The sequence below is a fragment of the Mercenaria mercenaria genome, chromosome 4 (genome assembly GCF_021730395.1).
Source record: "Mercenaria mercenaria strain notata chromosome 4, MADL_Memer_1, whole genome shotgun sequence".
Classification (NCBI taxonomy): Eukaryota; Metazoa; Mollusca; class Bivalvia; order Venerida; family Veneridae; genus Mercenaria; species Mercenaria mercenaria.
In genome coordinates, this window is record NC_069364.1 from 50748208 (window position 1) to 50775181 (window position 26974).

General features: G+C 35.1%; 2 protein-coding genes across 2 annotated transcripts; one reads left to right on the forward strand and one right to left on the reverse strand.

Moving 5' to 3' along the window:
• The first annotated feature begins 878 nt into the window (after positions 1-878).
• LOC123552866 (serine-rich adhesin for platelets-like) lies at positions 879-11995 on the forward strand. The gene is made up of 7 exons (XM_053542186.1): positions 879-933; positions 1128-1160; positions 5042-5213; positions 5653-5807; positions 6144-11078; positions 11403-11481; positions 11788-11995. The coding sequence occupies exons 1-7, from the start codon at positions 879-881 to the stop codon at positions 11993-11995; spliced, it is 5637 nt and encodes a 1878-aa protein (XP_053398161.1).
• A 4540-nt stretch (positions 11996-16535) lies between these two features.
• LOC123552867 (dynein light chain Tctex-type 5-like) lies at positions 16536-17535 on the reverse strand. The gene is made up of 2 exons (XM_045342612.2): positions 17506-17535; positions 16536-17141 (listed from the first exon to the last, which is right to left on the reverse strand). Exons 1-2 carry the CDS (start codon positions 17533-17535, stop codon positions 16536-16538), a joined length of 636 nt encoding a protein of 211 aa, XP_045198547.2.
• Between the last annotated feature and the right edge of the window lie 9439 nt (positions 17536-26974).

The following is a 26974-nucleotide window of genomic DNA, read 5'->3' on the forward strand; positions in this document are numbered from 1 at the left end:
GAAAAAAACATTATTTTTCTTGTTAAAGTATTTTTTTTTCTTATTAAAGTATTTTATATAGATAGATCTGGTAAGCTGTAAAAAAAAAGAAATGAAGCAATAAAGAACATAAGACTTGTCAGCTTTACAATAAATGCGACCGGTGAACATTGTACTGTCAAAATAGTTGGGTATTTTGTTTGTAAACCGCAATCAGCGACAAAAAATGACCACCCACATTATCCTGTGTGAAGTAAAAAATGAACTTAAATTCGTTCTTTTCTTTACTAGATATTATTCTTATCATATGGTCTGTTAAAATTAATGTTTTTTATGTAATACACTATGATTACATTCTCAGACGACAGTTTAGTTGTCAGATCTTCGTTGAATGCCGAAGGCATCCTATTGTCATGTAATGACGGCAAATCATACTTACGATTGTTACCGAAAGGAGTCCCGTAATTCACGTGACATCGGTAACACCGTAAACGTCATTAATGTCGATACGGTTTTGACAGATATGATATCTTCATACTGAAACAAATCACTTCTAGAGTGAAAACGGTTATTAAGAAATCATACTTTTGATTCTTAGTTTCTACGGAATTCAAATTTATCGTTTTGAAGTTCGAGTGGACGTTTCTTTAATTGAACTTTAGTAACGTTATAGACGTTACGTTACGTTTTATTCAAAGAAATTCACATATACAATTAAAAACTATTTAAATGAGGCAGATTATAAAATTGTTTGGATGTATATACCGTACCTGATACACAAATTTTTGTAAAATGTTTGAGTTTATTTTTAACGGTATTTTGTAATTCATTATTTATAAACTGAACTTGTCAACGGAACTTATTAATTGACTTTCACGGGATCCGTTTTGGATTAAAAGATGAATTCGTACTGTGGATTTGCACTTTTAGTATTGCTTGTCACAGCTGTGAAAGGTAAATATATATTTTTTTCTCTTTTTTTAAAAAAAAAAATTTACTTATCGTTCGTTTCAGCAGGTCTTATTTGCATAAATTGTATGTGATTCCTTATTTCAAAGTCGAATAGATTTTATGAAATGAACGCCAAATCTCATCAAAACATCATCTTTTCAGGGATACTTATTTTATGATTTTTCTGTTATTTGCAGTGCATGGCCAGGCTTGCCCAGAAGGTTCAAATGGTAAGTTAAACTGTTTAGTCACTTTTCGCAAAATGTGTGTTTCTTTCCAACTATCAGAAAAAAACGAACATTTTTATATAGGTGGATAATATATAGCTTTTAATTTTATGCCTCAAAATTAAGCTGTCGCAGTTTGAATGTGCAGACGTTTGGTATCATTTTTTTTTAAAAAAAATTCTACATTCATTTCGTTTATATAATTTAGGATCAATTTATTTACCATAGAGTTAGTATCACTTGCTCACACTAGAACTGGGCTGATTTTGGTGCTTAGACATTCTCCCTTACTGTCTTCTCAGTCTTTTCACCAATAATTTCAGTTCTATAAAGAAAATATTTTTTCTTCAAAATCTTGAAAGCGTTTAGTATGTTAACAATCGTTCTTGGTCACATGACAGCGACATTCAAAGACTGCAGAATATTTTAATTTATTCAATAATTTCATGGAAATAAAGATTGCGATTTTGTCAGTTGCTTGAAATTGCCAGGAAACGAATGCTATACTTAAGTTTAAATGGATCCAGTACACTGGGACTTCTTGTGGAAAGTGTCACCCTTGATATTATTACACCAATGTAGTTTATACGAAAATAAACGATTCTCTCTATAAACAAAGCAACTTTTTATTTATATAAATATTCAATAGAACTGCCTAATATAGATTTTAACAGCTGAACGGGTTATAATCCTTTCGGAAATTTAAAATATCTTCGCAAATGCGTAGCTCTGCGGCTGTGTTTGTGGTGCTCTGTGCTTCCGAAATAATTATCCTTATCTATTATCTTTTGCTATGTTTATCATTAAAGGTTTACAGACACTAAACAGCCAAAATGGCGAAAAAAATATTGTATTCCGCATAATGGCGGTTTCAGATAGTTCTCATTTTTGATTTTGCTGTATAGAACATTTTACCTTTGGGTCTCCATTTTGAGCTGAATTTGGTGTCCGTTTGCTTTAACAGAAAAAGTTTTCTCGTATGAAACGTGACACCCACTTTTTTTATTGTATATGTTTTTCAAAGCAATATAAGAAACAGATATTTTACAGTAAAAGGAAGTTCATATGAGTAACTGTTTAGTGTATGAATGTCTTAATAATCAGTTAAAAGGATATACTCTGAGGAGATTTATAAATACGAATATCAGTATTTCATCATGTGTTATGGTAATAATTGCTGAAAAGTAACATGATGTCGTAATTTTTAGCTTAATGTTGACGGTTGTCGTAATTCTTTTTAAATAAACCATGTTTAATCTAAATCACTGCGTGACACATGCAATCTGACTGAAGTACATCTCCTTTTACGCTACGCATAGGATCTGAGAACGACCTATTCATAGCCTCGTTCTGACGACCCTTTCGCTAGCCAATCAGAGCCTAACTTACAACATCTTGCAAATCTACATGTAGCCTTGACTTTTGATATTTACAATTCTTATGTCGTAATGTATCAGATAGCCGGCCAGCTCAGTCGGTAGGCTATTTGCTTCGTAAGCGAGGGGTCCCGGGTTCGAGCTCTGGAATGACTGCACATTTTTCTTACTCTTTGACATTCGAACAAGTCGTCTGATTGGATAAAATAAAAATAGCAATACTGGAAATCCAAAATATACAAAAGACGAATGTGAATGGGTCGTTCTCAGATCTTCGTTTAGAAGATCAAGTACTTTAGTCAGATTGTGACACACGCATATTGAAGAACAACTGACCAGTGTTTTGCATGTTGTCAGTGGTCAGCGAGAAATGACCGATTGCCAATGTTTATGTCCAGCGATCAATCACCGTCCGTTGTGGCAATGACAAAAAGTCTCTCGTAGTCATCCATTCGTAAATACTGTAAAAATAGTAAAAGGTATTGTTACAAAATGTGTGCGATATAATACTATAAATCATTTATTACGTGGATTTGACAGTTGATATGAGCTATAAACAGAGAAAAATGTCATTAAGACAGAAAAAAGCATATGTCTGTTTTTCTGCAATGACACATGTATTTTGTCTATAGATAAAAGAAGCTTTTATTCACTTTGAAAATAGATATATTTGTAATTGATGAATTACTCAGCCACTTGTATTTTTGAGTAATGCTTACGTAAAAGGGGCCATTAGGGTATAAAGAAATTTTAGCAAAAAAACTATTGATAATAGTTTAACTGAGACTTTGGGGTAACATCCTCGCTAAATTCAATATAAAACAAAACTGTAAGGGGTCTAATATGGATTGCTAAACTTATCTGACCGATTCACTAACAAATTCACTAGCACATTTAACAAGTGGTTTTTATTACACCAAATGTGAAATAAAAATGGCCTAGTAATATCACTGCCTTAATAGTGTGATGAATATAAATGGCAATAATTACTATAAATATAATAAAACATAGATACTAACAAAGTAATAATGATGGTAATTAATTTATCATAGCAAAAATGCCTTTGGAACACTTAATCACATTCTTGTGGACAGGCACATATTTTTTGTGCAACTCAATTATTTGTCATTGATCATGATCAGTGAATCATTTTAGTTACTGAGGAACAAATGTATAAAAGTGCTTTAAAATTCGGTTAAAGCAATTCTGCACATTTGATTAAGCGGAAGTGATGACAAAACGTCACTTATCCGGACAAATCTAAAATAATGCATGGTTACCGTTATACGGTTAGCATAAATTTTGCAGCGAATCGGTTATATCCCGTATAATAGGTGTTGAACAGTCAGTTACAGTTAATTTGACATAGGTTTATACGTAAAATAATTCAAGATAATGACATAAAGTACGCAACAAAACAAGGACTCCAATTAATATTACGCGATTGTGAAAAATTAAGCACACAGACCTACATATTTTATTTGACCATGTGATTGAAAATAGGTAATTCTACAACTATGAAAATTTTCACAAATCACATTCTTCACAACCCTGTGGAGAATACGGTCCTAAGCTTCACGTTTCAAACATACACGTGGGAATTGCGAGTGCACAGAATACGGTCTTGCACCAAATCACATGAACTTGTCCGAATCATTTTCTGTATAATGTGTTAGATTCAGAAGATCGGTTTCACTTTTTATTTAAATACCAAGCCATGAAAACTGAGGGAAGAAATATATTATCAGGTACTTTTACCAGTTAATGACCTAGATGTATGTTTAAATAATACATATGTATACAAATACGGAACATGTTGTTCTAACAAATCTAGTCAAATATGTTAAAGCTGCTATGTCTGTAAGACTCGCACTGTTAAGTTACTGATACTATTGTTCATCCTCTGTATACTTTGAACTTTTTTTACATTGTCATTCTGTATGAAAATGCTTGTTGCAACAAGACACATGATCACGTACGTGATATAAAATATTTCTAATTATTGACTATTTTTATGACGATATGCTATGTACAAGTCTGCTTCGTGTTAAAAAATCGAAGTGACTCCTATCATTTAATGTCGATAAACACGGACAGGTGAGCCGACTAAACAAGAATTTTGCTATGCATCTTGCAGATTTCAAATGTTTTATAAGTAAATCGTAAGTGACTACATTTGTTAATGTTACTCTGTTGATGTCGTCATATAAAAAGGCCTTAAAAATGTTAGTGGTCAAATATAAAACTTACAGTAAATTTTAAATTATTCAAATATCATATCCCTTGTATTTTGCACACGACTATGTAAGTAGTTTATTGCAGGTATTTACAAATATTCTTATCAAAGATGTCTACATGTGGATATATAACGAGCTTACAAGTACTACTTTTGCTGATTCGTACCAAACTTCATTTGCTTTGATTTTTTTATCCCATGTATTTATAAAAGACACGCATCGGGTGTCATTTATCATGTTTACGTCAAATGCTTCTTGTATGTTATTTCAGTTGCTAAAATGTGTGTCCCTGGCACATACTCTGGGGAGCGCGTGCTCATTGATACATCATCCTACGACCCGGCTATCAGTAACTGCTCTTGTACATTCGGAACAACCTCCAGTGTTATGAAGCTTGTCACATACGTCGCACCCAACTACCCAGAATGCAATTCTGCCATAAGGTAAGTTTGCTAACGATTGTACAATATTGTCTTTAAAATTCTTAAACTGGGTTCTGAAATGCAGTTCAGTAATACTTCCTAAAAGTTAGAATCGTATTTAATTACAATCGTTTTAAATGAATATGTAGATCTATCAAGTAGATTTTCTTAAAATCTTTATATTTAAATTTAAAAAAATGTTTCAAGACTATCCTTTCAAACTTTAAAAACAAGTAACCCAACCAGTTCGTTAAAATTGTATTCGTTAACTTATTTTGTGAAAGAAAAAAATCGATTTACATATTGCTTTGTTTATTCACGTATCACTTGACTTTTTTCGCATGTATGCCATATTATTTGACCAATTGATTGCGATAGATGATACAATTTAAACAGGAAAATATGAAATTTCAGTCAGTTTCTTACACGTTCATCTGACCTCTTTATGCATACATTCCAGACTATATTCATCATCAGGAAACAGCATACGTTTTCAGTGTTTAATGTCAGGTACTTACCTTGATACGTCACAATACAACGTTGGTGTGACGACGTTTGAGACGTACGCCGACTCGTACGACAAAAACTACTGCCTCGTTTTGGAAATTGCTGGACGTAAGTTATTTGGCAGTTTCCCGGAATGAACTGTTTCCAACAAACAACAAAATGAATACATGAAGTTATGCCAGAAGATTATATGTTCTGACTTTGAATAAATACTTACATATTAATTTATGATAACGAATTTATGCATTTATGTTACTAAAGTGTAGTGTTTAAAATATCATTTACTTGTTTACATGGTTAGCCTCAAATATGACTATCAAAAGAGTCCCACTGTTTGCATACCAAGAAGTTCGCTGGTTGTCTTAAAGAGGACATTGCCGTTAACGTTTGAAACGTTTTGCAAACATGAGTGACTCACAAAGTTTTCTGTGTTGATTGTTTCAGGAGTTGGAGATACTGTTACAGTGTCCTGTTCTGCAGACACACCAGACGTACAAACAACCACTTTATCTGAAGTTCAAACGGCGACTGTGTCTGCTGTTCAAACAACCCCAGTATCTGATGCTCAAAGAACCACTGTATCTGATGCCCAAACAACCCCTGTATCTGATGCCCAAATAACCCCTGTATCTGATGCTCAAAGAACCACTGTACCTGATGCTCAAAGAACTACTGTATCTGATGCTGAAAGAACCACGGTACCTGATGCTCCAATAACCCCTGTATCTGATGCGCAAACAACCCCTGTATCTGATGCCCAAAGAACCCCTGTATCTGATGCTCAAAGAACCACTGTACCTGATGCTCAAAGAAATACTGTATCTGCTGCTGAAAGAACCACGGTACCTGATGCTTCAATAACCACTGTGTCTGATTCTCAAATAACCACTGTATCTGATGCTCAAAGAACCACTGTATCTGATGCCCAAAGTACCACTGTATCTTATGCCCAAAGAACGACTGTATCTGATGCCAAAAGAACGACTGTATCTGATGCCCAAAGAACCACTGTACCTGATGCCCAAAGAACCACTGTATCTGATGCCCAAAGAACCACTGTATCTGATGTTCATGCAACCACTGTGTCTGATGTTCAAACAACCCCCGTATCATACGTTTCACTGGACAAAACAGATGTTATAAATAGCACAGCAACTGATATAAATAAAACCACTGTCGACGCGGCAGTTGATAATACAGTCATAACAAATGAAACTATTTCTTCCAGTATAAAAATGTTTACAGCGGGTACTTCAGATACCACAAAGCAACAAACTGCAGAATCAACCTCTCTATACAATTCAACAAAGCAACATAATACTACCGTCACTGATGTTAACAACTTGCCTGTTGCTTTGGTGATGGAACAATCGGCAAATACAAACGAGACAAGTTTCTCTGGAATAGAACTATCAACAACAGGTAATTCAGCTATCACAACACAAACTGCAGAATTAAAATCTCTAAACAGTTCCGCACAGCACAATTATAGTACCATGATCGATAAAATCGACATGGCTGTTGATTTGGTAATGGAACAACCAACAATTACAAATGAGACCAGTTCCTCAAGAACAGAAATATCGACAACGGATACTTCAATCACAGCAACAGAACAACCTGCAGAACAAACTACTCTGTACAGTTCAACAAAGCGACAATATGAGCCGTCATTTACTACAACTATACCTCAAAATCTAAACTTGATGTTCACGAGCTCTCCTTTTGACAATATCAACAACACCGACACTACAATACAGAATGCTACTGACGGCAATGTAGAACTTTCCACAGTAAACTCTACATCAAATACAACTGAAGCCAATCCTAAAGATGTTTTGACTGCTATACATACTGGTACAATCCTTTTCAACGGAGGCGGTTCTGGTGTGTCCAAAACAATACAAAACATAGATTCAGTACCGGTGGATATTTTACTTGATGGAAGTCAAGTAGCCGAAACAACGACATCTAATCAAATTACGACATCTAATCAAATCATGCCGGAAGCTTCTACTTCAAATCTAGACCAAATTAAAACATTTAAAACAGATTTTCTGTCACATTCCGATATTTCCGGAACGACCTTGCCAACAGATATATCTAATTCACTGATAATGAGTGTCAGTTCTTCTTCTATGGAATCAGACTTGGCCGGAACTACACATAACATATCAGAAACAAATAATGCAGATTTTTCAATACAATTTCCATCTTTTGATCCAGTGACGGTTGAACCAGAGCAAAATACGACTGCAAGTAAAGCCGATCTGAAGACTATGTACACATATGATACACACAATATAAATAATACGTTAAATCTAACCACCGATTATGAAAATAGTAGTGTCAATGAGACTACAAGCTTCAGTGTCAATGAAACGAATACTGATAATAGCAACAGGTTTGATGTAGGAACTTCTGATTATCAAATGGACAGATTTGCTGTTAAAATGGACTATCCCACTGTGACAAACACAGTTGCAGAAAACGCTGTGTCAAGCACTGAAATGAATTTCAGTGCGTTCAAAACGTCTCCTTACACAACCCACGAAGCACGTGTTGTCATGGAAAGCTCGGAGCCAGTTGATGTTGTCGCAAAAATGTCTGAAAAGCTATTTGAACCAGCAGAAAACTCAACTTATCCAGTTCCAAATGAGTTTATTAGTACTAAAGATATTTCCAAAAGTAATGGGAACATAACCAAAATATTAGAAAATTTTGGATCAAGTCCAGCAGTGGTTTCCGAACTAATTCCAACTACAACTCCCGGATTTCTGCCACAAGTGACAGATTCATTGGTAAACAACCTTACACAGAATAGAGTTCCGGGAGGGTTAGAACAAAATACTCAAGTGAACATCAGTGAAATTGACATTTCTACTAATGTTCCTTTTATGTTTGAATCACCAATTAGTGTTTCGGACAAAATAAATGAATCAGTTAATAATTTATCCAGAATAGTAAACAAAGGTCTAGGTAGTGTTGTTGATCCACTGGCTGTAAACGATGTGACATATTCTGATGTGCCGACCATACCAAGTCCATTAGAAGTTATGTATAAAGAGCCATCAATGCCTGACACAACATTTAACAAGGCCGATGGGAATTTTAGAGGCTCTTACGATGCATCAGCATTTTCGCCAGAGAGTAAACTTTCAGTGTTTAGTAGTACTGTAACAGACACTGGATTAGGCAAGAGGAGCACTCCTGAAACTACAACAAGTGGTATGCTGGTAGAGAAAACCACTGATTACAGCTCTAGCTTTGATTTTACTAACTATTTGTCTCATATGGCACCAGATACAAACATTGCGGAACCACCAAGGGAACTCTTCACAGAAACATCCACTGAAACAGTACCAGATTTTGGGAAAAGAAATATACAAGATACCTCATTCATTTACAGAGAAAACCAACCTATGTTCGTAGCTAATGCAACTGACGTAACGTCATCATTTATGAGGACGATTGATTCAGCTCATCAGGAAAGCTTGTATTCCCCCGTAATGAATTCGTCTACAATTACCCCAGAGAGTAGCTTACAAACTACAGAGCAGTCGCCAGTCGTTTATGGAGGCGATATACCTATATCAGCGGTAAACCTGACACAGACTGGACCTAATGTTGTTGATCGAGACTCATTTGTCTCTGCTGGTACTACTTTCTTACCCAAGGTCATTTCCAGCGATGCATCACCGATTTTCAACGAAAATAAGGTAAATCATTTGTCCTTTGTCCATAGCCTGAATGAGCCTATACCTGAAGTCAGCGTGACAGAACCAACATCAGAAGTTGTCACAGAAAATCTAGATAATTTGTCCTTTATTCGTCGCGTGGATATGCCTTCTTTAGAAGTATCACATAATGATATGACAGAAGTCAGTAAAACAGCTTCTGACTATTCAACACCACCAGAGAGTGTAGCGAGTGCTATATTGTCAGAGCAGACAACTGTTTCCAGTACAACAACTGATGGAACTATAAATGACGGTAATATTGATCAACACAATTTACTCACCGCAACAGAAACCGTTCCATTGAATATCAACAGCGAGACAATGAAAGAAGTAACAACTCATGGTACAGTTATTCCAGTGACCCAAGACTTACCAACAACCGCATTCACCGCTGGAAACGGGGTTCATACTGAGAAGTTGATGATCATGAATGATGCCGAACAGTCAACAATCAAACCCTCAGCTATATCAGATGTATCTGAAATGCTAGAAATGTCTACAGACATACCTATAAGTATTGTTCCTGATATGCAAAAATCATTTTTTAGAGAAACTGCTTCTGAAATACAAACGACTACTTCTAAAGAAACTGCTTCTGAAATGGAAACAACAACTTTAATTGGAACTGATCTTGAAATGCAAACAACAACTTTTACAAAAACTGCGTCTGAAATAAAAACATCAACTGTAACAGAAGCTGCTCCTAATATGCGAACGACAACTTCTACAGGAACTGCTACTGACATATCAACTACAACTTCTGAAGTGCAAACATCAGTCGTTACAGAAAATGTTCTCGGTGTGCGAACAAAAACTTCTACAGAAACTGCTGCTGAAATGCAAACATCAGCCGTTACAGAAAATGTTCCTGATGTGCAAACAACAACTTTTACAGAAACTGCTTCTGAAATGCAAACGTCAGCCGTTGCAGAAAACACTCCTGATATGCAGACAACAACTTTTACGGGAACTGTTGCTGACATGTCAACAACATCTCCTACAGAAACTGCTTCTGAAATGCAAACATCAGTCGTTACAGAAAATGCTCCTGATATGCAAACAACAACTTCTATACAATCTGCATCCGAAACGCAAACAACAACTTCCAGAGAAATTATTCCTGTAATTGTCGAAGACGTAATGGTGCAAAAGAATATTCAAAATGAATTAGCTGTTTCTGAGATTAAAGATTATATCGAGAGTTCTACAAATGCAAATGTACCGTCAAATGTATTAGCCGATATTGAAAAACAAATCATTCCTGAAATAAAACCTTCCTTAAAGACTTCAGTAGATGGAAAAGCAGCAGATATGGAACAAAGCACTATTCCTGCGACGAGCACTCAGGATGTAGAACAGTCAACAGAAAAGACGAAGGAGATTCCTGCCACAAAACAGGACACCGCTTTCATAAACGAAGCTATTCCAGAACCAATAAACCCAAAGCGTCCCTCACATATGAATACACCAACTACACCTAGACAAAGTTTGAAAATGATTGAAGAGTCGGTAGTAGTTTCTGATGCAGCTGATCCCGTGAACACGAAGACGGATAAGGCCGGTGACAGTGGTATGAATGTTTACTTCGACACTGGCAGTAGCAAGAGTTCAGCATTTGACATGAACAATGATACATACAGTAAGATTATACATTTTGTGAATACTTTAGCACGTTGTACAGTGTCATTTGAACTCGTCCTCTTTAGTACACTTGCAGCATGTAACGTACAACAATGCCGCAAAAAAATAATCAAAGTTTACATAATATTTAACAGTAAACTAATAAATGCTCAGTCCTGTTTTTGCTTTTGTAAACAATAATTACCAAAGTTTAAATACTACAGTATCAAATCAAAATATACATCATCAATTCATTATTTTAATTAAAATGCAATGTTTAACTTAGGCATATTTTATGATTTTAGTTAAATAGTTCACACGTTCATATTGTTTTATTTTTCAGTAATTGTTGTTGGTGCTATTGTTGGTCTAGTGGTATTGGCAGTTGTGATTGGAATATTTTGTCACAATGGCAGAAAACGGTAAGTTAGACTCTATAGCATTCATTGAACAATTACCCTTAGCTTCCTTCTGTGTATATCCATATACTTCTGGTAATCATTTCAAACATTTATGGCTGTCTCATCAAACAAAGTCTAAATTTAAGTAGACGATTGACTCAAAATCTACATCATACCAAGTAGAATCTTCTAAAATGCCATATGAAATCATTATAAAATTCTAGTAAGTGATGAAATTACTAGAATGCCTTTATTGCTATAAGTAATGTATATGCAGTCAGCCATCAGTTTCTCATTAAGCTAAAGTATAATGACCTTGCTTTTCAGACGCTCTGAAAAGGTCAATATCAGCGGAAATAACGCGGAAGCAGTCAATCACCAGAACCAGGCGTTTGATAACGAGGCTGCCGATGCTGAGCAAGGAACCAGCGTTATACAAAATGGCGGAGAAAAACCTCTAGGAGAATCACCGGAAGTAAATGGAAGTGCCAGTGACAAATCTGCAGATGTGTATAATGGAAATGTTGAGTTATAAGAATTATCATTGTTATTCATGTGGGATTTTTTCGTAGTGCTTAATCCATTTAATAATATGACACCAACGTTCGTACACATTGCAGAATGCCGCATAGACAATTAAAGTGTTTATAAATTGAACAAAAACAGTTTGAAATTGTCTATGTCCTGATAATGTGCGCATAAAGTATAGAACTGATCCGTGGATGATATGTATTCAGTCCCATGGAGAAGCATGGAACGTGTACAGGAACTTAAAAAGTGCACGTGGTTCGTGGAGAGTTTGCAGTTCACAAGCTTTGAGATTGAGACTTCGTACAGTTGCAAACTTACCGTCAGATTGACGACTTAATAAATAGAAAACAGGCTCCGTGTTCACAAAACATTTTTCGGTCTCAGCTGAGTTTGAGTTTGAAATTTTAATATCGATTTTACTAAAACTTCGAGATTAAATTCCAACTGAGACTAACCATCAATACTGAATAGCCACTTGAAAGTAGATATTAACTTAAAATAAAGTTTAAAACATGCTATTTAGATATAAATGAGAAATAAAGTTTCATTATCAAACTCAGCTGAGACTGAAAATGTTTTGTGAACACGGGGCCAGAGCTTGGACTGTTACGGGCAGATAAAATGTAATATTTTACATACAAGGTAGCGTGGCTGTTTAAACTGATTCACAATATGCATTTCATTCAAATTGGTTATTCACGTAAGAAAGAATGCCATTTGTGCTATCACAGATTGAAGATACAGTTGGACGTTAACAGAGCCCGGAAATCAGGAACTACAAGTCGCAACTGGTGTCAAAGGGTTGCGACTTTCAATGCATATCAAAAATCATGACAATAATATTAAGTATGGTGACAAGGGAAGGACATGATAGTTCTGTTGAATATCATGGTACGCCAGAATTTCAGCCAAGCAAGAAGAATTTACGCAGCCGCAGATGTTGTTAAAATGTTGTGTTAATGTGGAAATTGTTACCTTAAACATTATACAATGTGTGATCATTACTTAAAGATGATAATTTATTATTTAAATTTAATGTCTGTTTCATTTGTTTTGTATATGATATGAAAATAAATAAGACAAAAAAGTACATGGATTTTCCTTTTTCCCTAAATTGTCTGGCACAAACAACCGTGCTTACTATGATATCTTTGGAGAATAACAATTTAATGGGAGTCAATCGTTTTCTTGATGTAAAACTATTGATACTGAATATAAATTAAGAAAGAAAGAGACAATTATGTCGCGTCTTAGTGACAAAATGCAGTATCTCAGTTGTAAGTGTTTATCATTTTCAGACTGACCAAAAATGGTTGTCGGTCCCAAAACATAGGTTTTGGTCACGTTAAGAAAGAGGAGTCGCTTATTAAAATATACACAGACTTTTCTTATAATTACGAACACTCAGTTTGCTTTTTTTTCTGTCTCTATTTCTGGTTTGTCGTTTTGCATTTAGACTACAGGAAGCGTTCGTTTATTATCGCCTGACAGTAGCATTAGTATATATCTGTATATGTAGGCCTATACATCAGTATATTTTTAATGACATATAAAGCTAAATATTTTTGGATGTCAGCCGGGGCGGAAATAATTGTTTTATTAGGATAGTATTGTTAAGCAGAAATTACATTATATATCTTAGGTGTGAAAACATGCGCTATACACTTGCTTGACAGTAAATTGACATGATGTCATAATATTGTCAACTGTTATAAAATATTTGTCTGAAGTTGGTCAACTGTCAATAACGATACGAATATATATGGATAACAGATATAAACAATGTTTAGGCCGGTGATATTCCTTACAAAAGCATTTTTTGACATTCGTCTCATATTTTCTGTCCGGAGATCTATTCATACTAGCGTATATATTACTATCTTAATTAAGTCCACCGAGCATTATCAGACGGTCAGAGAAGATTCCTGTCTTTTTTCAAGAAATATATTTTTTATGAAACAGAACCACGACTTTCGCACACATCTAAATATGCTTGAAAAAGATTGATGGAAAAGTATTTTGCTAGAATTGCCACTGTAGGTATCGTGAAAATATATTACAACTCGCCCACCAATAGTGTATGTCTATCTTATCTCGTCGGTGGTACATATATTAAAAAATCGAAACGAAAATAGATTTTAATATCATTTTTTTTGTAATACAAAAATGTACTTCAGTCCATTTTCTAGCGGGTTTGTCAGGTAATAGGATCGACCTTTCCTTTATTTTTAGCCTGCTAAGATCATTATTTTGAAGACAAAAATTGATATAGTATTTTCAAAAGCACATAGTAATTTATATAGTTATGAATTTAAAAGGACAATAAAAACAAAACTCATAATCTGGCTGATGTGAATATTACACAGTGTCAACAAATACAGCGGATGACAACAGGGTACTCAGCAGCTATTCCTGTATGTTTCCGTTAGGATGACTATGTATTAAAATAAAATAGAACAAAAAAAAAAAAAAAAAAAAAAAAAAACAAACAATTTTTATTTTATTTTAATACGAACTTAGATAGTCATTAAAAAGTCAACTCAAAATTCTTGATTGTTAGAAGCTACGATGTTTTATGGAAGATTTGATGGACTCGAGCTTCAGTCATCTACTAAATTTCTGGGATAACAGTTTAGTAGAACTTGAACTTAACCTTGAAACAGGGTATATACAAAGTATTTTTGCAGTCGTCCAGTTGATGAGAATTCACTGGATGACATCCTTGGAAAAATATTTATATTCTAGAAGAATTTAAAATGGCCGCTATTGTCAAATTGCAAATTTTCTTTGAAAAAAATAATGAGAAACATATTATAAACATTGTGATAATCCATAAAAACGAATTTTCTTCTGAATGAATGTTTATTTTCAAAAATTAATCAAATCAAACTACTAAAAGGATTTCAGATTTGAAAAATATGAACACTTTCAACAAGAGCTGTCCGTAAGACAGCCAAGCTCGACTATTCGAAATATTATATTGTCATAGAAGCAAGAAATTATTACCCAAAATGTTAAATATTAGAAGAGTTTTAATTAAGTTCAAAAGGGAACATCATTTGACCAAAATACATATCAGAGTAATGGGACTTGATGTTATCAGCTAGTTCTATAACCCCGAAGAAATATGTTAAGTTTCAATTCAATATCTGCATTAGTTTTAGGGATTGTAACTTGCATGTAAAACTTTAACCAGAATTTTCTAAGTCCAAAAGGGGGCATAATTTGCTCAAAATACATGTTAAGAGTTATTGAACTTGACCCAGTGAGGTTGGTAATTGACCTAGAAAAAGAATAAATAAGTTTCAAAGCTATATGCCTTTGGGTAATAGCTGTATGTACTTGCACGCAAAACTTTAACGAGGATTTTTCCTAAAGGGGGCATAATTTGCCCAAAATACATGTCAGAGTTATGGGACTTGGTGCTATCAACTAGTTTTATAACCCCGAAGACACATGTGAAGTTTCAATTTAATATCTGTAGTAGTTTTGGAGATAGTTACTTGCATGTAAAACTTTAACCAGGATTTTCTAAGTCCAAAAGGGGGCATAATTTGCCCAAAATATATGTCAGAGTTATGGAACTTGACCCAGTGAGGTAGGTAATTGATCTAGAAAAAGAAAAAATAAGTTTCAAATCTATATGCCTTTTAGTAATAGCTGTATGTACTTGCATGTAAAACTTTAACCAAAATTTTCTAAGTCCAAAAGGGGGCATAATTTGGCCAAAATACATGTCAGAGTTATGGGACTTGACCCAGTGAGGTAGGTAATTGATCTATAAAAAGAAAAAATAAGTTTCAAATCTATGTGCATTTTAGTAATAGCTGTATGTACTTGCACGCAAAACTTTAACCAGAATTTTCTAAGTCCAAAAGGGGGCATAATTTGGCCAAAATGAAGGTCAGAGTTATAGGACTTGGTGCTATCAACTAGTTTTATAACCCCGAATACACATGTGAAGTTTCAATTCAATATCTGCATTAGTTTTGGAGATAGTAACTTGCATGTAAAACTTTAACCAGAATTTCCTAAGTCCAAAAGGGGGCATAATTTGCTCAAAATACATGTTAGAGTTATGGAACTTGACCAAGTGAGGTTGGTAATTGATCTAGAAAAAGAATAAATAACTTTCAAAGCTATATGCCTTTAAATGATAGCTTATGTACTTGCATGCAAAAACTTAACCAAGGTGTGACGCCGACGCCGACGCCAGGGTGAGTAGAATAGCTAGACTATTCTTCGGATAGTCGAGCTAAAAATTAATAAATAAATAGAACAGCAACTTTGTACACTTCACATCAGAAAGGAAAATTAACGTGAGAAACCTTAAGCACTTTTATCTTATCTTAGCACTATCTAATGTTTATTGAATGAAAACTTCACTAAACGCTCAAAATCGTCCAAAGACCAAAGGCATATTCATCAATAGTGTTTCAGTAGGTTTTCTCAAAGTTTGAAGAATGTAAGTCATTTGTAAAGGATTTGATGGTTGAAAAACATACAGAATACTGGAAAAATATCAGCGTGAAAAATAATCAGCATCATTCAAAATACACACCAAATATAAGCGCGATCACATATAAAGATTTATTTTTGAAGGTAACACAAACACTACGGTCCAGTTTGTCATCCCAAACACACCGACTAACAACTTCCATACCTTGGTCATCAACCTGTCCAACGATCACATTTACTGAAATTTTGAAACGCGCAAAATTAAAATCTTTCACCCTCTCTTTAACCTTTTCTGAAATCTCACATGCGAGTTTGCTCGAAGTATCGTGACTGTACTCTACACCTTCTAACTCGTCTTCAAACAGCTCTTTCACAGCTTTTTCTACTTTTGCCACAGAAAATCCCTTGTCATCATCAGGTCTCATTCTGTACGTGTTTTCCTTCTTCACAGTCGGCTTGACCATGTCAGCGGAAATGTCTGATTTTGCCCGTATAGACATCGTGAGCCGTCTCAATCCAGCCCCTCTTGCGCCTGCAAGGTGGGTGGTCAAATCCCGCAGATTGGATTTACGTCGGCTGCTAATATCTCCTGGAGGTTTCAGACCACTAAAGGCGTTGATAGATGCCTTCCGACTCCGCCATTCCGTAAACACGTCGTCTTTTTGAACATCTGGTGTGGTTTTTGCAGGAATCTGCAAATGAAAACAAAGTATTGCCATGGACTTAAAAACAAATCTGTAGCTAAAACAAACTAATTTGTCAATATTCTTCCACCAGCTTCAAACGCAAGCATATAAGCACAAAATAAAATGACTTTGTGAGCGATTGCCTCTAGTGAAGAAAACATATTCATATGTCACTATAATAAACAATTTACCTTCATTCACTTTCTGACTAATTCTTCTATACTTCCATGATTTTATTAATCGAATATCTAGAATGATATTAAGATGCCCAATACAATCATGACTTTAAAATTTAAAAAAAATGATTAAAATAGAAATGTAGAGGTAGTTCTGGTGATACTGCTGGTATTTATTTAGAGATGTTAGTTACCTTATTTGTTGCATCTGTAGGGGTTGTCATTTTTCTTCTGGTATCTAAAAAATAAAATTTACACGTATATGATTAAAATCGGAAAGGGTTTTATGTCACTGGAAAAAATATTTCCTAAAATTGTGACGTCATTTCAAGATAGCAGCTTCACTGTCTTGCTTTAGCTTGGAATTGCGATACAGGGCGGATGAAACATGGGAGGCAAGGTGAAAGAGAATCAAAAATTCTAATTACTGTATATCAAAGAGTGAAAATTAGAAAGTCACCAGCATCTATAATTAAATGCTTTGAGACTTCTTTCATTACCACCACTACGCATGTATATGGCAGTTTTTTTTAAAAATAAATAATTGTTCTCTTTTGATAAATGTAATATAAAAACCATGCATATTTTCATTACATCAAGGAAATCAGGTTTACGTAACGTCTAAATATTATTTGATCGTTGGCGCCATACACACGCTCCTCATTTGATATACTGTTTTATATATAAGACGTTTTAGAATCGAAATGATATCACAGAACTGTGTTACACTAATTCATACCGCTATTTATCCACTTGTTCAAATAAAAGGCATATTAGAATAAAAATAATATAAAGCAGAACCATGTTTTAATATACTCAATACTCGGTATTTGTTATACGCTGCGCATGATAATTCAGTTGGGCTACGCCCTCGTGAAATTATTTCTTATTTCGTCTAAAACATGGTTTTGCTATATATTAATTCATTAATGAAACTTGGACTAGAAGGAGATTATCCACGTCATTTTCATTTTGTTGCTACGTCAAAAAAAGATGGTTTCAGTGGCAAAAGCAATAGTTTGAAAATGCAAGGTGTTGTAATGAAATTTTTAGATAAAAAACCGTAAGGATATTATGCAAATTATTAAAAAAAATGGTTGTTATTGCAATAAATAGCTAAAACTTTGGACAAAACGGATTCTTTTACAACTTAAAAAGTACTAGTTTTCGTGAAACATGATACATAGAATAGAAGGCAATATTGAAAATATGCGTATTATTTTATTTTGTCCGTTTTGCTGTGCATTCGTTCGTGTCTCTCCATTCGTCAGTCACAAGAAATAGATTTTGAAATTTTGTCCGTAGGTAGACTAAAACATGGCAAATCTTTACAAAATTTTATTTTTGTCCATTTATGTCTGTCCATCTGTTTATCTGTCAATCAGTCACAAGAAATGTATCCAGAGAAAGTCCTTATTGTGCAAAAGATATTCTATGAAACATTGTAGGTTCGTTTAAGACCATATACAAAATATGGTCTTTATTTGCCAACCCGTTAGGTAGGTGTTCCGTCTGTCTGTCTGTCTGTAAGAAGGTCCTTTTATTTGTTTGTATGGTTGGAAAATATGGTAAATATATGAGCCGTGCCATGAGAAAACCAACATAGTGGGTTTGCGACCAGCATGGATCCAGACCAGCCTGCGCATCCGCGCAGTCTGGTCAGGATCCGTGCTGTTCGCTTTTAAAGCCTACTGCAATTAGAGAAACCGTTAGCGAACAGCATGGAGCCTGACCAGACTGCGCGGATGCGCAGGCTGGTCTGGATCCATGCTGGTCGCAAAGCCACTATGTTGGTTTTCCCACGGCACGGCTCATATATTGATAAAATACAAACCATTTATTCAAAGTTTGCTACGCAAAGGGACTGGCCTCCAGATCGTTCGACAAAAATTTTTTTTTTTAGATATCTGGAAATAAATGCTATATTTGTTAAGAAGGCTTTAAAACTTAATTACTGACAAAGTATATGTTGCGGAAACATGAGAATTTGCTGTTTCACTTACTACTTTTACGATGAAAATTGAAAAGCGTTTGTAACGCTTTGCTCCAGGTAAACTGTCTCGATTATAAATATCTATATTTTGAAGTCATAATTCACTAATTCTGCTATTATATTATAATAGCTCTATTGGTTACGACGACGGGAAAATGTCTTTATTGTCGCGCTAGTCTGGGGTTCGATTCCCGACGCGGTCATCTTTTCTTCTTGGATTTTTAAAAATATTTTAGAAACAAAAACTCTATTCTAATGTTCATAATATGACCAAACTTCAGTTTGAGAGAAAGATTATTTTTAGCCAAAATATCGAGGTCAGTGCCTTTAAAAGTATTTGTGATATAGCAACAAAAATGTATTTCGGTAGTGGACATCGACTGCTCGACACTAGTCTTGTTTTTTTCTTGTTTTCTAAATATAGTAACTGTTGTAGAGTACATACTGTAATTACTAAGTATCCAGTTAATAGTCTATAATATGTGCTTAATGAATGGCTTTCAGGTCAATAGTCAAAACTTTTGCCCTTGGTCCTTCTGGCAAGTTATACATGACATGGGAAATTTTCATTTTTTTTTCAGCACAGCAAAATGCAGTGTTTACCTATAGACCGGTAAATAGAACAAACTATGGGCAGACAATTTATATAAAGTCGTGTAATAAGATTTATTGCTGACTGGCAGATCGTTGCTTGCGGTGCATCTCAAACATAACTAGGCTTTTTAGCTTTCTTTTCCCCCGGAAGTCTTTATAAAACAATGCATTGTGAAAACTTGGTTAGTTGCTAATAATGATATATGTATCCTCATGTTTTATATTACCAATTAAGACAATATTGCGGACAAAGCAATTTGTTGATTTATGTGACTGTAGTATGGTTTATTGTCTGGCAAACCACCAACTTAGCGACACTAAGCAATTGGAGATTGGTTTGTTAGAGCATTTGATCTGTTGATTACAGAACATACTAAATTCTGTTAACACAATTTTGTAGAAATTTAGCCCGTTTTATGTTCAAAATTACATTCCTGGGCATTAAAACAGTTTAAACAGTCTTAATATCACTGGTTTACTGCAGTCGCTGCAAACGGTGAATGCAGTTAAACGTGATATACAATTGATGTTTTAAACATGCTCAAAAGAAAAAAAAACTATATTTGACTTAAAAATGCAAACAATATGTTTTTGACATATCGATTCTATTATCTAACAATATCCACTGAGTTCAGTTCGATATTTTATTTTGCATAAATAAATGGATGTTCACCCGCAATGCGTTTACTTTGCATTGAACTGATACTGCTGTCTAAACAGAAAATACATGGACAAAACAGCTTTATCTCGCTTTTCAATGATAATCCTTAGATGTCATGATCAGAGCTCCGTACTTTGATATTGATCAGAGGTCCGTATACTTTGATATAAAGAATGATCTTGATCTTGTGTCTTTTTTTTTTCTTTCTTATTCTTCACAAATACTAACACATATAGATCGGGTTTCGAATAACAAAATTTCAATTAACGTCTAATTCAAGGCTTCCAGTAAATGTCTCACTTTAAATAAGGATTTGTTTATTTATAATTTAAAAGAAATCAACTACCGCACCTGACAGTTCACCAGTTATTCCCAAACACGAGTCGGACTATCCAAGAAAACTCAAAATAGACTTTTCTTCTTACAAGTATTTACACATACTTAATATTATAAAAGTCGCAATCTAATTAAAAATTCAGCAAGAAAATTATACTTACCGGTAACAAACTAAAAGTAGTTGAAATAAATTATAATTATTTGTTTTTCTCCTTTACTAAATAACCATCTAGAATAAACAAAGAATTCAAAAACGGACAAGTGATTTTAAATTTTGAATCAAGTCTTAAATGAGATTTTAAAACATTGCTTACCTATTTAAGTTTAATCTCCTGGATAAAAACAGGTTGCTATTGTTAATAAACAAAGTCCTCGAATTAGTAGAATTTAATCTTTAATGTTTTCTTATTTCATTCATGCATGATTTAAGATCTCTTCGGATTTTACAACGATTTTAAACTGACCACTTTATTTTGTTTATTACCAAACGGACAAAGAGATGACCATTTAAATATCTACGACAAGGTATAACACTAATACGTCTTAGTGAAAATATTTACGAACTTGTAAAATCCAAAAATCTGTTCTATAGGAATAAGAGTTCACCCAGTCGACACCAACTGCAATAGATGAAGGCTGTTAAAATTCCTATACTTTATGTGACCACTAACCTTCAGCCTTTAGCTTTGCGACCAGTGCAGACCAAGATCAGCTTGCACATCCGTGAAGGCTGATCATGGTCTGCACTGTTCGCTGTTCAGTCAGTAAATTTTCAGTGAACACCCCTCTGATAAAGAAGTGGTTCTGCCCAAATTTAAAGATGGACCAGTCAATTTTAGAAATTTAGTTGGGTGAATATTAAAACCCCTTTTTTGGATTTCTCTGGAGAAACTCTTGACAGACACACGTAACAGAACAGCATATTTTTAATTGTTGTACACACATTACAAAACATATAATTCATTTTATATCAACATGTAATAAATATACACAGATAGTATATACAAGGGTTGACACAATCAAATGTGACAGTGGGGTTGATGTTCACACATTTTTAAATGAAATAGGTTTATTAGTTTATTCAAGTCTCTTCCATTTACATAAATATACATACAAAAGAGAATAAAACTACATGTAAATGACCATTCATATGGATGAATTACTTAAGTTAGAGACTATACATATCATATCACACTAACTATAATAATAATAACATTGGCAGTGTCTTGACTGGCGTTGCAGCGCCAAGCAACCCCCAACGACACCCCGCCACACAGTCCAGCGACTATCGCTGACAGAGCACAACAACTGTTTTTGCTATGTTCTTTCATCGACAGAGGCATGGCCCCCTAGCAAACCACCACATAGCCCTATCCCACGCTGCAACACTACAAGACCAGTGACCTTTACATTAATTAAAGGTCAGGCAAACTGTGGTAATCCTACCATTGATTTCATGGTTAGAAACGGCCATAAAGAAAGTACAATAAAACACTGAAATGAAAAGATAAGACTACTGCTAAATTAAGAAACGTCTTAAGACTTTTATCATTTTAGAACACATCTAAAAGCAGGACTTGATTTAGTTACTAGAATTAAAAGGACTTCAGACTAAAGCACAGGGAGACCGCGTCTGGATAGTTTACCGTCAGATAGATGGACGAATTGATCAACATGAGCAAAACACATACACCCTTTCCATTTAAAATGTTGTATGTAATACTAATATCCTGTGTTCAGTGGTTCATACTTCATTTTTTTACTGAGCTCCAACTTATTACACACATAAACTCTTAAAAGATTAACGTTATCAGGCTTATTTCTGTAATATAGTTGGAATTAACAGTTTAACCTAAAATAAATATTTTAGATAATACTAGTATACATAAAAAGTTTCATTCACATAAAAGGACTGCTATAATTAGCCGAGATATTTTTTTCTGTCATATCGCTCTTGAAAACAATAATATATATATAGTAAACAGGCCTAATAACTAATTTTATTTGTGGTCCTATCTTTTGCCTTATTCTTTCATGGTCCGTGCACTGGTTATTTCTTAAATGCTCTTGACTGCACCAAAGTGAGGGAGATCTATATGCCAGGAGACAAACAAAAGCACTGCGTTAATGGTTACACAACGTTGCCCACAATCATTAAAAAAGATAATTATATGAAAAATTATCACTACCTATGTATACTGGCCCTATTTTCGAAATATTTTATGTGAAAAAAAAGCAACTATTATTTCTCTTAGATACTTAGAGCTTACCATAACGCTTTCCATCATAGTTACTTGCGTGTACCCGCATAGAAATACATTGTTGCTACATAATTTTCAACATTTTCTACATTCAGGATTCATTTCAAATTGGCAAAAGGAATTGTTTAAACTTTAAGCATAGATTGTCACTACTCGTAATAGATTCCAAAAATCATAGCTGTGGCACTGATTGTCTCGTTTCTGTATGTTGCTGTTGAAAAATTGTCGCTGCTTTGGTCCCATAGGCACCGGCTGGCTGATTTAATTCCCTGATCGGAGACTTCAGTTATTACAACCTGACATACAATTCTGTAACGTGGTAGATTTAATTCTTTCACTTTGGTCTGAATCTTTGTAGATATAATACGAGCCATGTTTCCAGCAAAATTACTCTCATATTTCCTGTCGGCAATTTCTTCCTTCAAAATACTTTCAGCAATTTTCTCAATTTTAGATACAGCAAAATGTTGACCAAAGTCCGGAGACATTTTATATGTATTTTCGTATTTTATTTTAGGTTTAAACGGTTCCGGTTTCGACATTGTCAGTCTACGTAGCATCAGCAGTCCCGTAAGCCCACGTGTAATTCCTTTCCAACTGGGTTTTTGTACTGAATTGGACCTGCTTACCTCACTGGGCATAGAGACGCGACGGTCTGGCAATTTAAAATTAATCGATCCTTTCGAACTTCTTTTGTTCATAGTACTTTCGCAGTCCTTGGACATCTCAGTGTCTCCGCTTTCCGAGACATCCGGTCGTTTGCGGAGTTTCATAACGTGCATGAATGTTGTAGCGACATTAGCAACGGTGTGGCGTATTTCACCATTCCCAGAATCTCGTACTGAAGTACTAGTATCAGAAGAGCATTTGCTGTCAGTGGTATTCTCATCGTAACCATTTTCCGAGACATTTCGCTGCTTAACGTTTCTGTACGTTGTAGGGATATTAGCTACGGTATGACGTCGGCAGATCTGTAATGGGAAATTGCAACATCTTTTAAACTTCGTTTCGCAGATGGAGGGCACCCGAACTATTTAAAACGTAGTTTTCTTATCTATTAATTCTTGTATAAGTATATATAGATAAACATTCCCCTGTCGCCGTAGGAGTTACTTTCACTTGCTTAGATACAGTCACGTTCATTATTTGCAAATAATGTATTAATCAACTGTTTTTATATTAACTAGGGTGGTCGTACTGGTTGCAAGATGATTAATATTAAGGACAAAATGAAATCGTTTGATTTGTGATGATTGTTTTATTTGACTCAGTACTTGTCCCTCAACTTAGCCATACAAAATGTTTGAATCAATATTGGCTCTTTCTTCTCGTTTTGGCCCTGATCGTCTTTATACTGATGTCACAGGACGAGAAAACTTTACAGTCAGTTCGGGGTTCGTTTCCGGGACCCTTCGCTCACAGGGCAAGCGCTATACCAATTGAGGTAACCGGCTGCGGACACATACCCCCGCCCCCATACTTGACCTAGTCTTTGCCGTGACATACACCCCACAAATCGGAAAATCGTCCTCCAGTGTCAGAGGTACATAATGATACTGCAAACGATGCAAGACTGACGTAACAGGCATACCACGGTTCCACCCTAGGCGCGAAATATCATAGAGAAAAATATAAAGTCAGTCCGGAGCTCGAACCCTGAACCCCACGCTAACAAGGTAAATACTCTGCCACCAGCTTAGCTAACCGACTGCCTGACATAGTTATATTCTCCCCTAACGTGGCAAGTCATTGCCTTGACACCTTTCTGATTTCTCATATTAGCTCAGCTGAGTTTAGTATTTGCTCAACCTGCATTAACATCTTTTCTATGAAACAGAAAAGAACAACGCATATTTTCAGACACAGATTGCAAAACATACGATTTGTAAAAATAGGCCCATGTGAACAGATATGTAATGTATATATTTATACCAGTAGGCAGATGTTACTTTGACAGTCTTTTACTGGCGCTAGCCTGTGACATCATACACAAAAATGTGGTCGATGGTGGTCGATGTCGGGTATTGCGAGTATGGGGATTATAGTGGTGGTGGTATTAGATTGTTGAGATGGTGGTCGATGGTGGTCGATGTCGGGTATTGCGAATATGGGGATTATAGTGGTGGTGGTATTAGATTGTTGAGATGGTGGTCGATGATGGGGATGGAAGTCATCTTAGGAATGGTATTCGACTGTGGGGATGGTGTTCAATCGTGGAGATAGTTGAAGGTAGTCACAATAGGGATGATGTTCGTCAATGGGGATGGCGTTCGTCTGTGGATACGGTGGTCAATGGTGAGGTTGCTATTCTACTGTGGGGACGATGGTCAGTGGTAGGGATGGTGGTCCTAGTAGGGATGGTGTTCGACTTTTGGGAAGGTGGTCAATGTAGGGGATTATGGTCACAGAAGGGATGCTGTTCAACTTTGCGGATGGTAGTCAATAGTGGCGGTAGTGTTTGATGGTGACTGATGGTGACAGACGACGGATAGTGTAGCTGATAGTAGGGGTTGTAGTCATAGTAAGTTTTCGCCTTATTCTGAAGAACTTTGTGAAAATATGAACGATTTACATGTAGCTTTTTGAATGTAAAGTGTTTTGCTCCTCAACCTGTACGAAAGTTTGACTAAACGACGAAGAACTGAGATAAAATCAGACAAAGTTATAACATCTGAAAGTCTGATGGAATGACATGATCTTAGTGTATGTTGTTTTGTATTTACTAATTGCTGAGGTTACGTTTAATGTACTGAATAATAACTTACCGGGTTCCCTGCTCTAGGCGGCACTTTTGAAGCCATTCCAGAATATTTGGCTGCAAAATAAAGAAATCTTTATAAACATTCAAATCTTAAGTTCATATATCATACTTCAAAAAGCATGCGTTCACAAACTATGCATTCGCAGCTTAACAAATACATGAGGATGTCACTAGACACACACCTGTTACTTTTTTTCAGAATAAGTTTGTTACCAGACTAATCAGTTAAAATACTATTGATAAATGTTCTATTTTATCACATCACGAGTTGTTGTTGTTGTTATTATTGTTGTTGTGTCTGCGGACAGCGGGGGGGGGGGGGGGGGGGGAGTGGTTGAGGAGGAATTTCCCTTTTACAATCACTTTGTCCTGTCCGTCCGACCTTCCCGAATTATATTAAAGTCAAAATGATTGATACCATTAAAGACAATCTAAAGTAACGGGTGCAAACTTTCCTTATAAGACAGGTTTAAAGGGAGACAATCCTTTAAATAGTATCAAATGGATACTACTCCGCATATCATGGAGTTTTCTCTCTTCCGATGCGATTTACTGTCGCATCAAATTTCAAGACAAAGTTAAATTTGTCGTTAAAACTAATTTTGATAAGATATTCTTCTGTTGAATTTGTAGAGATTTCTGTAAAATTAAAATGTTTAAAATGTTTATGAATCAAGTATTTACAAAAAAAAGACTTTTTGAAACAGAAGTATAATTCAAACTAGTATAGAAAACACACACTACTACTACTTAACTTTGCAAAAATTAATAGAAATTCAAAAGATGAATCATGTATTTGACGGCTGCTCTTTTATTATGGTTAATGATAAAAGTTTCAATGGAAAAAAATGTGATTTTGTTTTACCAAAATCCGATATTTTTGGATCAAATGCACCGACACAGCCGGCTACGATTTGATAAAAGACATTGTGTCTAAAATCATTTCGTACTTCACCTGTGGTTCATGTGGGAACTTGGCGTTTACTTGCGGAGCACAAGTTCGTATTGGTACCGAATCCAGGAACACTTAATTAGGTTAACTGCCTACCGTGACATA

What these genes read in the sequence shown, in the direction of transcription:
- LOC123552866 (XM_053542186.1), top strand. Translation starts at nt 879, where the DNA reads ATGAATTCGTACTGTGGATTTGCACTTTTAGTATTGCTTGTCACAGCT. An exon ending in CGTTTTGGAAATTGCTGGAC is followed by an intron (nt 5,808 to 6,143) that starts GTAAGTTATTTG and finishes TGATTGTTTCAG; the next exon opens with GAGTTGGAGATACTGTTACA. An exon ending in CATGAACAATGATACATACA is followed by an intron (nt 11,079 to 11,402) that starts GTAAGATTATAC and finishes TTTATTTTTCAG; the next exon opens with TAATTGTTGTTGGTGCTATT.
- LOC123552867 (XM_045342612.2), bottom strand. Translation starts at nt 17,535, where the DNA reads ATGACAACCCCTACAGATGCAACAAATAAG. An exon ending in CTACAGATGCAACAAATAAG is followed by an intron (nt 17,142 to 17,505) that starts GTAACTAACATC and finishes TTTCATTTGCAG; the next exon opens with ATTCCTGCAAAAACCACACC.